The 11885-nt window shown below is 40.2% G+C and overlaps 1 protein-coding gene across 1 annotated transcript in view; it reads left to right on the plus strand.

The window, feature by feature from the left end:
- Positions 1 to 11138, plus strand: part of LOC125436996 (cytosolic carboxypeptidase 1-like) — a 79609-nt gene extending 68471 nt beyond the window's left edge. The window contains exons 11-14 of the mRNA XM_048504370.1: positions 2484 to 2615; positions 8018 to 8194; positions 9168 to 9328; positions 10817 to 11138. Coding sequence (XP_048360327.1) covers positions 2484 to 2615; positions 8018 to 8194; positions 9168 to 9328; positions 10817 to 10994 — 648 coding nt within the window. The 3' untranslated portion in view covers positions 10995 to 11138. The remainder of the gene's footprint in view (positions 1 to 2483; positions 2616 to 8017; positions 8195 to 9167; positions 9329 to 10816) is intronic.
- The last annotated feature ends 747 nt before the right edge of the window (positions 11139 to 11885 follow it).

Raw genomic sequence — 11885 nt, forward strand, 5'->3', positions numbered from 1 at the left:
ACTTTATTTATTTAATTCATTTGTAACCCACCTTTCTTTCCAGTAGGGACCCAAAGCAGTTTACAGTATCCTCCTCTTCTCCATTAAATCCTCTCAATCCTGTTAGGTAGATCAGGTTGACTGAGCGTGACTAGCCTCAGGTCACGCAGATAGCTTCCGTGGCACAAGAGTGGATTTGAACATAGGTCTTCCAGTTACTAGTCAAACAGTCTTAACTACTACACCCCACTGGCTGTACCTTATGAATGGGACAGACCCATGAAGAACAGGTTCCTGGTGCTATCATGTCTAATGTTTTCTTTCAGCAAAGGGAAAATAATGTATCCAGGGCAACTAGTAGAGTGTAAAGACCTTTCAGGGACATTAACATCATTTTTCCTTGGAATTAATCACTAGAAGATTCTTAACAATTTAACAGTTTAACAATTTATCAGGGATAGTGCCACCCACTCCAGCACCACCCCACAGTTTGAGAAGCCCAAAAAGTTTTTTTTAAAAAAACTTACCTGTATACCTCCCCATGGGGAAAACGGAGATATGCCACATAAAATATGTCGTATCTCAGAGCCTGGGCCGGTCAGCACAAGGGGGCTAAACAGGCAGTGAAAACCAACTAAGGTCAGTTCCACAGCAGGGAAGCTCCCACCATGCCCCCCACACCTGTGTAGCTTAGGGCAGCACGGAAGCGCAGACAGAGAACTGGGCACCATGTCTGGGTGTCCCAAGGAACCAGCTGATTTGCCTCTCCATACGGGTGTGCCCCAGGAAGGGCAAATTCATCGTGTGTAAGCCTCCCCCCTCTGACTTTTGCTACCAATGTTGTTGCAGTTTGTTCTCTTGCCTCCTTGTTTTTACATCAGTTGATAGCATGAGAACTTATTATTAATAAAACAGACAAAGCAGATTAATAGAAGACAAGATGGAGATCAAACATTTATTTTGAAGAGCTGGTGGGTTGGGAAAAACCATCTCTTTTTGACTGTAGTTATGTGAAAGTTATTTCAAATGCTCAAGTCAAGGATGTAGGTAAGGGGGGGTTCCCGGGTTCAAACCCCTGCATTACATGTCCAAAGCTCGGCCCCCGTTTGTTGGTTTGTTGGTATTTTTTAGTGTTTTTCAGTTTTTGGCCTGCAGGGGCTGCAGCTTTTAGACTACAAGCACCAAAATTTCAGGAATGTTTTGGGAGACTCCCCTGATGACACTACACAGGGTTGGTGAGGTTTGGCTTGGGGGGTCCAAAGTTATGGCCTCTCAAAAGGGGTGCCCCATCCCCCATTGTTTCCAATGGGAGCTATTACGAGATGGGGGCTACGCCTTTGAGGGTCCATAACTTTGGACCCTCTAAACCAAACTTCACCAAAACTGGAAAGTATCATTTGGAGAGTCTCTTACTGATACCACCCAGATTTTGTGAAGTTTGGTCCAGGTGGTCCAAAGCTATGGACTCCCAAAGGGGGTGCCCCCATCCCCCATTGTTTCCAATGGGAGCCAGTAGAAGATGAGGGCTACACCTTTGAGGGTCCATAACTTTGGACCCCATGAACCAAACTTCACCAGACCTGGTTGGTATCATCAAAACATTCTCTTACTGATACCACCCAGGTTTTGTGAAGTTTGGTCCAGGGGGCCCAAAGTTATGGACTCCCCAAAGAGGTGCACCATCCCCATTGTTTCCAATGGGAGCGAATAGAAGATGGGGGCTATACATTTGAGGGTCCATAACTTTGGACCCCCTAAACCAAACTTTACCAAACCTGGGTGGTATCATCAGGAGAGTCTCCTAAAGATACCCTGAAAGTTTGGTGCTGCTAGTTTAACAATTGCACCCCTGACAGCAGGCAACCCCCAAATTTCCCCAGATTCTCCTTTTAAATCCCCTCCCTCCGGCATGAAGTTAAAGGGAGAATCTGAAGTCTCCAATTTAAACATTGCAAGTGATGCTGTTTCAGGGTGGGGGATAATCCATCTCAAAACAGCATCACTTTCAATGTTGTTTTAACTGGGGACCCCAGATTCTCCCTTTAAGGTGGATTTAAAAGGAGAATTTGGGCTCTCTAGTTTAAACACCATTGAAAGTGATGCTGTTTGGGGGTGGATTCCAGTATCACAGTGGCTGCCCAGCCCCCCCCCCCCCGCAAAACTCAGATTTTGCACTGGGCTCAATTTTCTCTAGCTACATCTCTGCCCTGAGGGGAGGGCAGAAGGGGCTGCTGGCTGGGAGCCCATTTGGTGGTGGGGGGGACAGGGCAGGGCAGGGCAGGGCAGGGGAGTCTGCCATCCCCGGCCTCAGAGAACTGCTTTTATAAGCACTGATGCTGGGGGCGGGGCTTGGGAATGTGTGGCCATACCCCAGGGTTGGGTGGGGGAGGGGCCCCACCCCCCAAACCCACCCATAAAAAATCTATACCTACCTTCCTGGCTCAAGTTAAAATAACTTTTTGATGTGCATTATTTTTAATTTTGGCAAAAATTGTTTATTGTAGGTTTACTGTGATTATCATGGTCATTCTCGCAAGAAGAATGTGTTCATGTATGGCTGCAGTATCAAGGAGACAATGTGGCATACAAATGTTAGTGCTGCTTCTTGCAATCTGATTGAAGATCTAGGTTACAGGGTGAGCTTTATGTTTTATTATGGCTCTGTATATCCTTCAAGCTATACACAGTAGCTATATCATTCATATTTAGATTTTGTTTAATTCTTATAAGGCATTTACTGGTAAATATGTTTTCAATAACCTTGATATCAAATAGTACCATGCTGTTGTACATCCAATTTTTTAAAATGGAATTTATGCAGAAAAATGCTCCTAACAACAATGAATTAGTGTTCAACAACAGGATGCCTAGTTTGGCAGAGTAGTATCCTCTTGTCAATCCTCAGTTGAAAAATAAAGAATCTTGCTTGCAGAGCCAGGATAATATCCCTACCTGATAGTTTAGAGAGCTGCAACTGGCTGGAAAAGACAGATGCTTGGCCAGGTAGGCTAATGGTTTAATTCTGTTTGTAAATCCCCCTTATTCTGTGAGGGATTCTGTGAGGGATTGTGAGGGATTGTGATACTATACAGTGGAGAAGAAATGATAAAAAGCAAAACCTAGAAAACCAGTCCAAAAGTATTCACAAATATTTACTTATCAGTTAGTGCTGTAACTTAGTCCTGTAGTAACACTGGTATTAATCTGGCTGAGAATGGAACTGGTAGCCAATAAAGGAGTCTGGAGCAGGCCTTTTGAGAATGTAGAAAACTTATTTGCCCTCAGGGTGAGCCTCAAATGAATTCTCTTCCTAGGATTTGGAGGAGAAAGATTACTATGATAAATGATAAGGATGAAATATTAATTAATTAAAGAAATCCAGAAAAATACCTTGATGTGATGTGTTTTAGCTAGAATTCTTTGGTTGCAAGAATTTGATATGGTATTTCCCATCCACATTTTTTTTCAAAATGTTTTTCTTTTTTTTACCAGCACCTGTAAATTCCAATAGAATATGAAAAAAGTATATTGTCTTTTGGGTCACAAATCATTTATCACCTCAGTGAGTTACTTTAAAATAAACTCCCAATGTCAATCTTTATGTACAATATTCATGGATAGCCATCTTCAATGGCTCAATTGGGCAGCCTTAGGCAACAGGGAACAAGCTCCTCCTGGTGGTAGACAGTGTCAAAACCTTCAGAAACTGTTTGAGGGCTTCTCTCCCAGCTCCTAGTTGGACTTCATCTGTGCAAGGACAGATTGTCTCTTCTGTGCTTTTATAGAGCTCTGAAACACACAAGCTTTACAGACTTTTATCTTCCCCTCCCATTCCCATTATTATTCAAGGAGAGGGATTGGGCCTATGCCTACTACTTGGAGTCGTGAAAATGAAGAAAATTTGTACCCACAGGCTAACAATGAAAACTTCAAAAAATAGTTATCCCACTGGAGTAGCTTTTGACTTTTAAGTAACCCAAATAAATTTATATTTTTACAAACAGTGACCAAACGTTTTGGAAAATTGTTTTCATTCTCCCATTGGAGTGATATATATAAACAAAAGCTAGAACGGCTCAGCAAAGTAATCTCAAGGTAAATATATAACGGCTAGCCAGATTCTAGATAATTAACCAACTGGCCTCGTTAAACTTCACGGCTGTTAAAGGCAGGTCAGGGTTTTTCAAATACAATAATGGTTACAATCAGTGAGGACAACGCTCTGCAATTGGTTTGTTCTTATGCCTCTCGAAATGTACTACTTGGAGTCAACATGAGTCATCTTTCCCAAAAAACAAGGTTGTCTGGCACTTGCTTCAGCTGAGGCACTTGGAGAAGGGAGATGACCTCAGGGACTTCCTGCTTTAGCCAAGAGATTCTCCAGTTGTTCCAGCTTTTCTGGGTAGACTAGTGAATTAGCAGCTGAGGCAGTGGTGGTGTTTCCATGTTTCTTTTCCCTTCAGGGGGCATACAAGCAGACATCATCCCTAGACGCTCGTCAGTGGTAAGCTGTGTGTTTCAGCTTGGATGTGAAGGGAATCATGGGCTCAATTTTTTTCCTTAGCATTCCAGGATCATGATGTGAGTGGGCCTTGTACAGCCCACTTCTGGGAGTTTCCCGGAGAGGCAGATGCCATTTTACACCTTCCCCCTCTTTAAGGCATTGTCTATTCCTTCTCTAGTTTAGGACAGGAAGTCAGAGTAATTTCACCAACTCCAGATTTGTGGGGGGAAGGATGCATAGTCTAACCCCGTGTTGGTGAACCTATGGCACTCCAGATGTTCACGGACTACAATTCCCATCAGCCCCTGACAGCAAGGCCAATTGGAGTGCCATAGGTTCACCACCACGGGGTTAGTGCCATAGGTTCGCCACCACTGGTCTAACCTATTAGCCTGAATGGATGAAATGAAAAATGAAATGTAGTAGCAGAAATCTTGGCTGCCTTTGGCAAAAAACCCTCATTCTTTTAAACAGAATTCTAAGAAAAATGTATTAAATAAAGAATGGCATTAATGGAATAAGGAAGTACAACTTGTAATCAGGGAAAAGAAACAAGCTTTCCGACATGGCAGAAAATGCACCTATATTCTGATTGGGAACGTTATAGACTGCCGAAATCAACAGCAAAGCAGACAATATGCACAGCAAAGAACAATCATTTCCAGCAGATGTATGCCAAACTAGAAACTTCAGAAGGAGTGAACATGGTATATCGACTTGCCTAATGATGTCAATGACTGACACAAGATATTGGCCATGTCTTTCAAGTCAGGGATGCTGATGGCAAGATCCTGAGCAAATCTGTAAACATCCTGCAACGCTGGTGTGACTATTTCTCTAATATCAGCAATGACGAATTCGCACATCCACACATAATGAGCTGTCCTCCTATCTTCGACCCAGTCCCACAAATAACAGCCATGGAAGTGAAGGAATCCATCAAGAAAATGAAGAGTGGAAAGGCAACTGGTAACATCGCAATCAAGATCTGGAAGATGCTTAGAGAAAATGGTGCCACATTCCTGGCAAAAGAAACGAGACGTCTGTGAATGCTTCAACTATCGACCAATTCGGCTACCTTGCATCACCATGAAAATCTTTGAAAGGATACTGGATCAGAGGCTCAGAAACCATGTAACAATCCTATCCAACCCATGCGGTTTTGTTAAAGAAAGTGGACCACTGATGCCATACACACTGCATGACTGTCAATGGAAAAACACAGGGAGAAAAACAAACACATGACATTTTTGGACCTCGAAAAAGCATTTGATTGAGTGCCACCACAGTTATCTGCCTTGTGACCTTTTATGGAACAGAATGTTGGCCAACAACTTGGAAACATGAACAAACTCTTCATGGGATGGAAATGATGATCCTCTGGTAGATGCTTGGCCTGATGAAGACATACGAGAAAGACTTGGAATTACACCAATAACAAAGAAAATGTGGGAAGCACGGCTCCATAATGTACGGGTACATTATGTGACAGGAGGAGACTTCTGTTGCAAAAACAGCCCTAAACCTTGACCCTGGAGGCCACCACCCACGAGAAAGACCAAACAAACAGTAGATGGACAGCATTGCTGAAGACATGCATGCTGTCAACCTTACCCCTGAAAATGCCCCAAACCTAGCTATTTGGCAAAGAATATGTCAGTGTTAAACCCCCCCCCCCCCAGGGGAATATAGACCCAAGAACAAGAAGAAAATAAGAAAATATGGCATTGCTGTCTATTTTTTAATGATACAGTTTTAACAGAATACACTTTAATTCTTTTAAAATGTGATATTACATCAGTGTTCAATAGTACATAAAAACATTTTATTTGATAAAACAAAAAGTTCATTATTAGAGGTAAGTAAATATAGCCACATGTAGAATTGAGCTTTGTCTTTTTACTAATTAAAGTGAAAAGGTCATCTTGCTGTTTTTACCTGCTTGGTTATATGGAAGATAGTGTTGAAGAAAGAGGGGTTGGCTCCTCCATAGTGCCTATTGACAATTCTGGTGGAGGTGGATCTTCTCTTTTCCTCTCCCTGATATCTAATGTGGTTGAGATAGGCTTCATGGAATAAAAGGTACACAAACCCTCCAGCTATACTGAGGAGGACCACATGTAGAAATGGCTACTTCTGGCTTCTGTACATTGTGCCGGGGGAGGGGGGTGCATAGGATTCAACTTTTATTTAAATGAATTGATACTTACAAAAATTGATACTTACTACAGCAAATAGATTATGGGTAGTTCTTTATAAACTGGCTCAAAAATTAATAAAATAATAGGAATCTCTGGAATGACACTTTTTATTTAACTAGAGAAAGCAATTTCTGTTGTTCTTGGGTATTTGTGAACAAAATAAGCAATTTTAATTGTGTTTTTTGCACTTCGGGTACTATTGAAATGTGTTTTTTTCTAAATTTGTATATTTCTGCATTTAAAACATAAATAGGAAAATGTTCAAAAAAATTGGTCCCCAAGACAATTTAAATCTGTCATCAGATAATACACTCAGTGTGAAATACCGTATATACTCATGTGTAAGTCGACCTGCATATAAGTCGAGGCACCTAATTTTACCACAAAAAACTGGGAAAACGTATTGACTCACGTATAAGTCGAGGGTAGGAAATGCAGCAGCTACTGGTAAATTTCAAAATTAAAAGTAGATACCAATAAAATTACATTAATTAAGGCATCAGTAGGTTAAATGTTTTTGAATATTTATTGCAAAGAAACACAGTAAACTAGCTCTGTAAGCCCTGATTCTCCTTTAAATCCACTCAGAAGATGGTAGTGATTTAAAGAGAGAATCTGGGGAAAATTTGAGGGTGCCTGTCAGGGGAGGAATGTTTATGTTAGAAGTACCAACATTTCAGAGTATCTTTAGGAGATCCTCCTGATGATACCACCTAGGTTTGGTGAAGTTTGGTTCAGGGGATCCAAAGTTATGGACCCTCAAAAGGGTAGCCCCATCTACTATTAGCTTCCATTGGAAACAATGTGGGATGGGAGCACCCACTTTGGGGATCCATAACCCCCTGAACCAAACATCACCAAACCTGGCTGGTATCAGCAAGAGATTATCCTGAGGATACCACCCAGGTTTAGTGAAGTTTGGTTCAAGGGGTCCGAAGTTATGAACCCTCAAAAGGGTAGCCCCATCTACTATTAGCTCCCATTGGAACAATGGGGGATGGGGCACTTCCTTTGGGGGTCCATAACTTTGGACTCCCTGAACCAAACTTCACCAAACCTGGCTGGAATCATCAGGAGTGTCACCTGATGATACCCTGAAATTTTGGTGCTGCTAGCCTAAAAACTGCGCCCCCTGGCAGCCGACAAAATAAAAACCCTAAAATATTTTTTTAAAATACACCTCACTTGTGTATAAGTTGAGGGGGACTTTTTCAGCACAAAAAATGTGCTGAAAAATTCGACTTATATGTGAGTATATACAGTAGTTACTTTATGGTATGCTATATTTACTTTAATACTATTTTAGACCCCTTAAAACTTTTATTTCCTATAGACACTCCCTAAGATTTTGAGCCAGACAGCTCCAGCATTCTGCATGAGCAGCTGCAGTTTTGTGGTGGAAAAGTCTAAAGAATCTACTGCACGTGTTGTAGTCTGGAGAGAGATAGGTGTTCAGAGAAGTTATACCATGGAAAGTACATTGTGTGGATGTGACCAAGGAAAATACAAGGTATGTCTTGTGGTGAAAAGGAATATAACTCTGTGTTCTTAATGTTTTTGAATGATATTTATACATAATAGAGATGTGTGGCCCCCCATATGCAGATATTTAAATTTGTGAATCAAGGCCACACTGACTTGAAACAGATTTCCCTGAGAACATGGGGGACAGCCCAGGTTTGCAGAAAAAAATTGAAATCACAAAAAAATACATGGGGCGGGGGGGGGGGGTTAAGTGCCCCCCAATAAAACAGTATGGACTCTGCATGTGCAGAAAACACACTTACCTGTTGCACCTATGGTGGCATCTGAAGCTTCTTTGGACCCATATAAGCTTCCTGAAACTGCAGATGCCACATCTTCTAAAGTAAGGCAGGGGAAAAGAGAGAGGCAGGGAGGTAGAAAGAGGGGAGAGAAATTGGGGAGAGGTTGATGGAGAAAGGATGGGACAAAAGGTGGGAATAGTCTGAGAAGGGCAAGAAGTAGAGAGGGGTAGGTTGATAGGGAAGGGGAAAGAAAGAGTAAGAACTTTGTTAGAGAAGTGGGGAGAGCGAAGAAAGTAAAGGGTGGAAAGCAATGCACCTTCCCCACTTGTATTACCTTCCTGTCTTAGTTGAATTTTCTTTAAGACTTTTATTGCAGTATATGTTGTCAGAAACAATTGAAAGACAGATAACAGGATTTTTCTCTTTTCTGTTGATTTAAGGTTTTAGTTTGTATACTTTTAACAGGGCCCACATACTGGAAATTAATATTTCAATGGGTTGGATCTACCCAGTGTCTTCCAAAGTGAAAGACAAGAATGGCCATTATGAAAATCATGGGGCCTGCATGCACAAAACCCATGTGAGACAAGGGTGGCCATGGAGGGGCACTCGTAATATATAGAATAAAACAAGCGCCAACCAACCCTATACTTGCACTATAAATCAAACACAATTGCTATAAACTAGCTGCTCAAAGTATACATTCTCTCTAATTAGGGTTTGCAAATTGGGACACATGAGCTTGAAGAGATGGGAGCTAAGTTCTGTTCTGGTTTACTGCGTTTGAAAAGATTGACATCACCGCTGGAATACAACCTTCCACCTAGCCTCTTTGACATTGAAAATGATTTGATTGAATCCAGTTGTAAAGTAACAAGGTAGTTCAAGTTAAATGTTTTTGATTTTAAACAGCTTGATAATTAAAATCACTGGCATAGTTACTTACCAATGAACATTTTACAGAAATGTACAAATAACAATACTAGTAAACACTATCATTTGGATCCAGAAAGAAGTGGATTGTGCCTACCACACAAGTGAAAGACTTCACTGTTATTGTGTACATGTAGATACCAGGGAACATAACAGGATTGCTGCATGCACAATTCTAAATCTACTCCAGAAATCTGTATCAGGTCTTGTATCTAAAATATCAAAACCATGTAATGTCAGGTTTTTGTGTAGTATGTATGCATTAATATTTCTTCAGTTGAAGTGTTTTTTAAATCTAAAATTGAAGACTGAGGACAAAGTTTTTTTCAGAGAAATGTTTTTATTATTGTTCAGTTTTTAAGATTAATTTGATACCACTTAGTGACAATCTACTGAAATAGAATTGGTAGTAGCTAAATATTCCTATCACTGAGAATCAGTAAAATTCCCTCTTTGGTCAAGTTGGCAGAAGCTGGGCTTCTTACCCAGGAGGGGAGGCATTGCCTTCTGGGGCTTGGTACACTTGCATCAATTATTTCAATTTTTTTTGCTCTCCTAGTACCTTATTGTGATGAATTTGTCCTTTCTGTTCCCTTTTGACATTCTATGACCAGGATTATATGTGATCAGTAGTATCCCTGTCTGTATTACACTGCCCACACTTTAAATTTTGTATGGTGGTCTCATTTACTATACAAAGTGGTTGATTTTGGAAAACATGCAATATAGTCCTCAACATGTCCAATGAGGAAATCAAAGCTTTGGTAAAGAAAATTATTGTATTGAAAAAACTATTATGCTATTTTGATTCTGTGCTAAGCAAAAATTCACTCTATTTACTCTTTCTATTAGTATATATATCCTGGTCCTTCTGTGTTACCCATTGCACAAAAGTTGGCTAACAAATATAAAATTGTACTCTAAATACTTTGTAATATGGATATCCTAACTAAGCATTAGAAAATGAGAAGTGAGGGGACCAGATTGTCCTGTTGGGACAAGAATTCCTTCAGTCTGAGAATATCTGTGTCTTAATTACCTTTTCTTCAGTATGTGGGAAAACAGTTTGGGGTAGCCCACTTTGAGTAGACAAATAGCAGGAAGGAAATGGTTAAACACCTTTACCCTCTCCCCATCATTTCTCTGCTCAAATTGGCAGTTTCCCACAGTTTCTTTTCATTATAAGAAAAATAAACATTGGAAACTGTTTATGGTCTACCTCTGCAACATCTAGTTTGATCATCCATGACAGGATAAACAATCTACATATAAATGTATAATCACTCTAATGCTTCTTTAGTTCCATTTTAGTTAATTCCTTTTTAAATTTGGTTGTGTTGGGATTATTTTTCATGTTGGTGGGTGTGAGGAAATATTCAGCTTCATTTCAGTAGAGTTGGCTTAAAACCTTCTTCGCGGTATTCTTGCTCTAGCCCCACTACATACGTAATGGAAGAAGATGAGCCGCGCTTCCTTGAAGAAGTGGATTATAGTGCTGAAAGCAATGATGAGCCAGATGTTGACTTGACAAATAATGCTGGTGACTATGAGCCCTGTCTTCAAGAAGATGGACTTTCTGACTCTGAAACTACAAGGACACATTTGCCTTAAGACATCCTTGAAACACAAAGAAAAAATTAAGTATTGTGGCTTTTGGAAGATGGACAGGGTGGGTTCTATAACTTTGCAGTTTTGCTCAAGCAAATGAGATTCAATCAGTTCAGCTGAAAAACAATAAATGTTCTGGCTTTTAAATTAATTGGCAGCTGTTTTATTTTAAGAAACTAGTTTTCATCCTTTGCACTGATATTTCTTTACCTCTTGACTGACTGCTAAATATTGCTGCATGGATTTTTGTCGTCTTTATCCTTCTAGTCCTCTTTTAGTCACCAACAAGTGTGTCAGAACATAGAAGCTAAACCTCATTCTTTGTGATACTATCTAAGTTGGTTACTAAACACATATATTCAGTTTTTTAAAGAAACATATTTGTTTGTGTGTTGACATTTTTGGTCTTAAACATTTGTAGTATTAAAGGAATTGGTAAATTTCACCCAGCTGAATTAAAGAAAATACATGTACTGGTTGGTATATATCTTGAGCCTCAAATGAAATGTAATGATGTGGTTTTACTATAGTCTTGATTGGAAAAAAACTGTGATGCAACCCTAAGCAAAGTTACATCCTTCTTCTGATATGAAGTCTATAAAATTATGCATGGGATAGAAAATGTTAACAGAGATAAATTTTTCTCTCTTTCTCACAATACTAAAACCAGGGGGCATACATTGAAAATGCTGGGGGGAAGAATTAGGACTAATAAAAGGAAACATTTCTTTCACCTCCAACGCTGATTGGTGTTTGGAATATGCTGCCACAGGAGGTGGTGATGGCCACTAACCTGGATAGCTTTAAAAGGGGCTTTCTGACAGATTTATGGAGAAGTCAATTCATGGCTACTCAATCTTGATCCTCCTGATCTCAGATTGCAAATGCCTTAGC

The sequence above is a fragment of the Sphaerodactylus townsendi genome, linkage group LG07 (assembly GCF_021028975.2).
Source record: "Sphaerodactylus townsendi isolate TG3544 linkage group LG07, MPM_Stown_v2.3, whole genome shotgun sequence".
Lineage (NCBI taxonomy): Eukaryota > Metazoa > Chordata > Lepidosauria > Squamata > Sphaerodactylidae > Sphaerodactylus > Sphaerodactylus townsendi.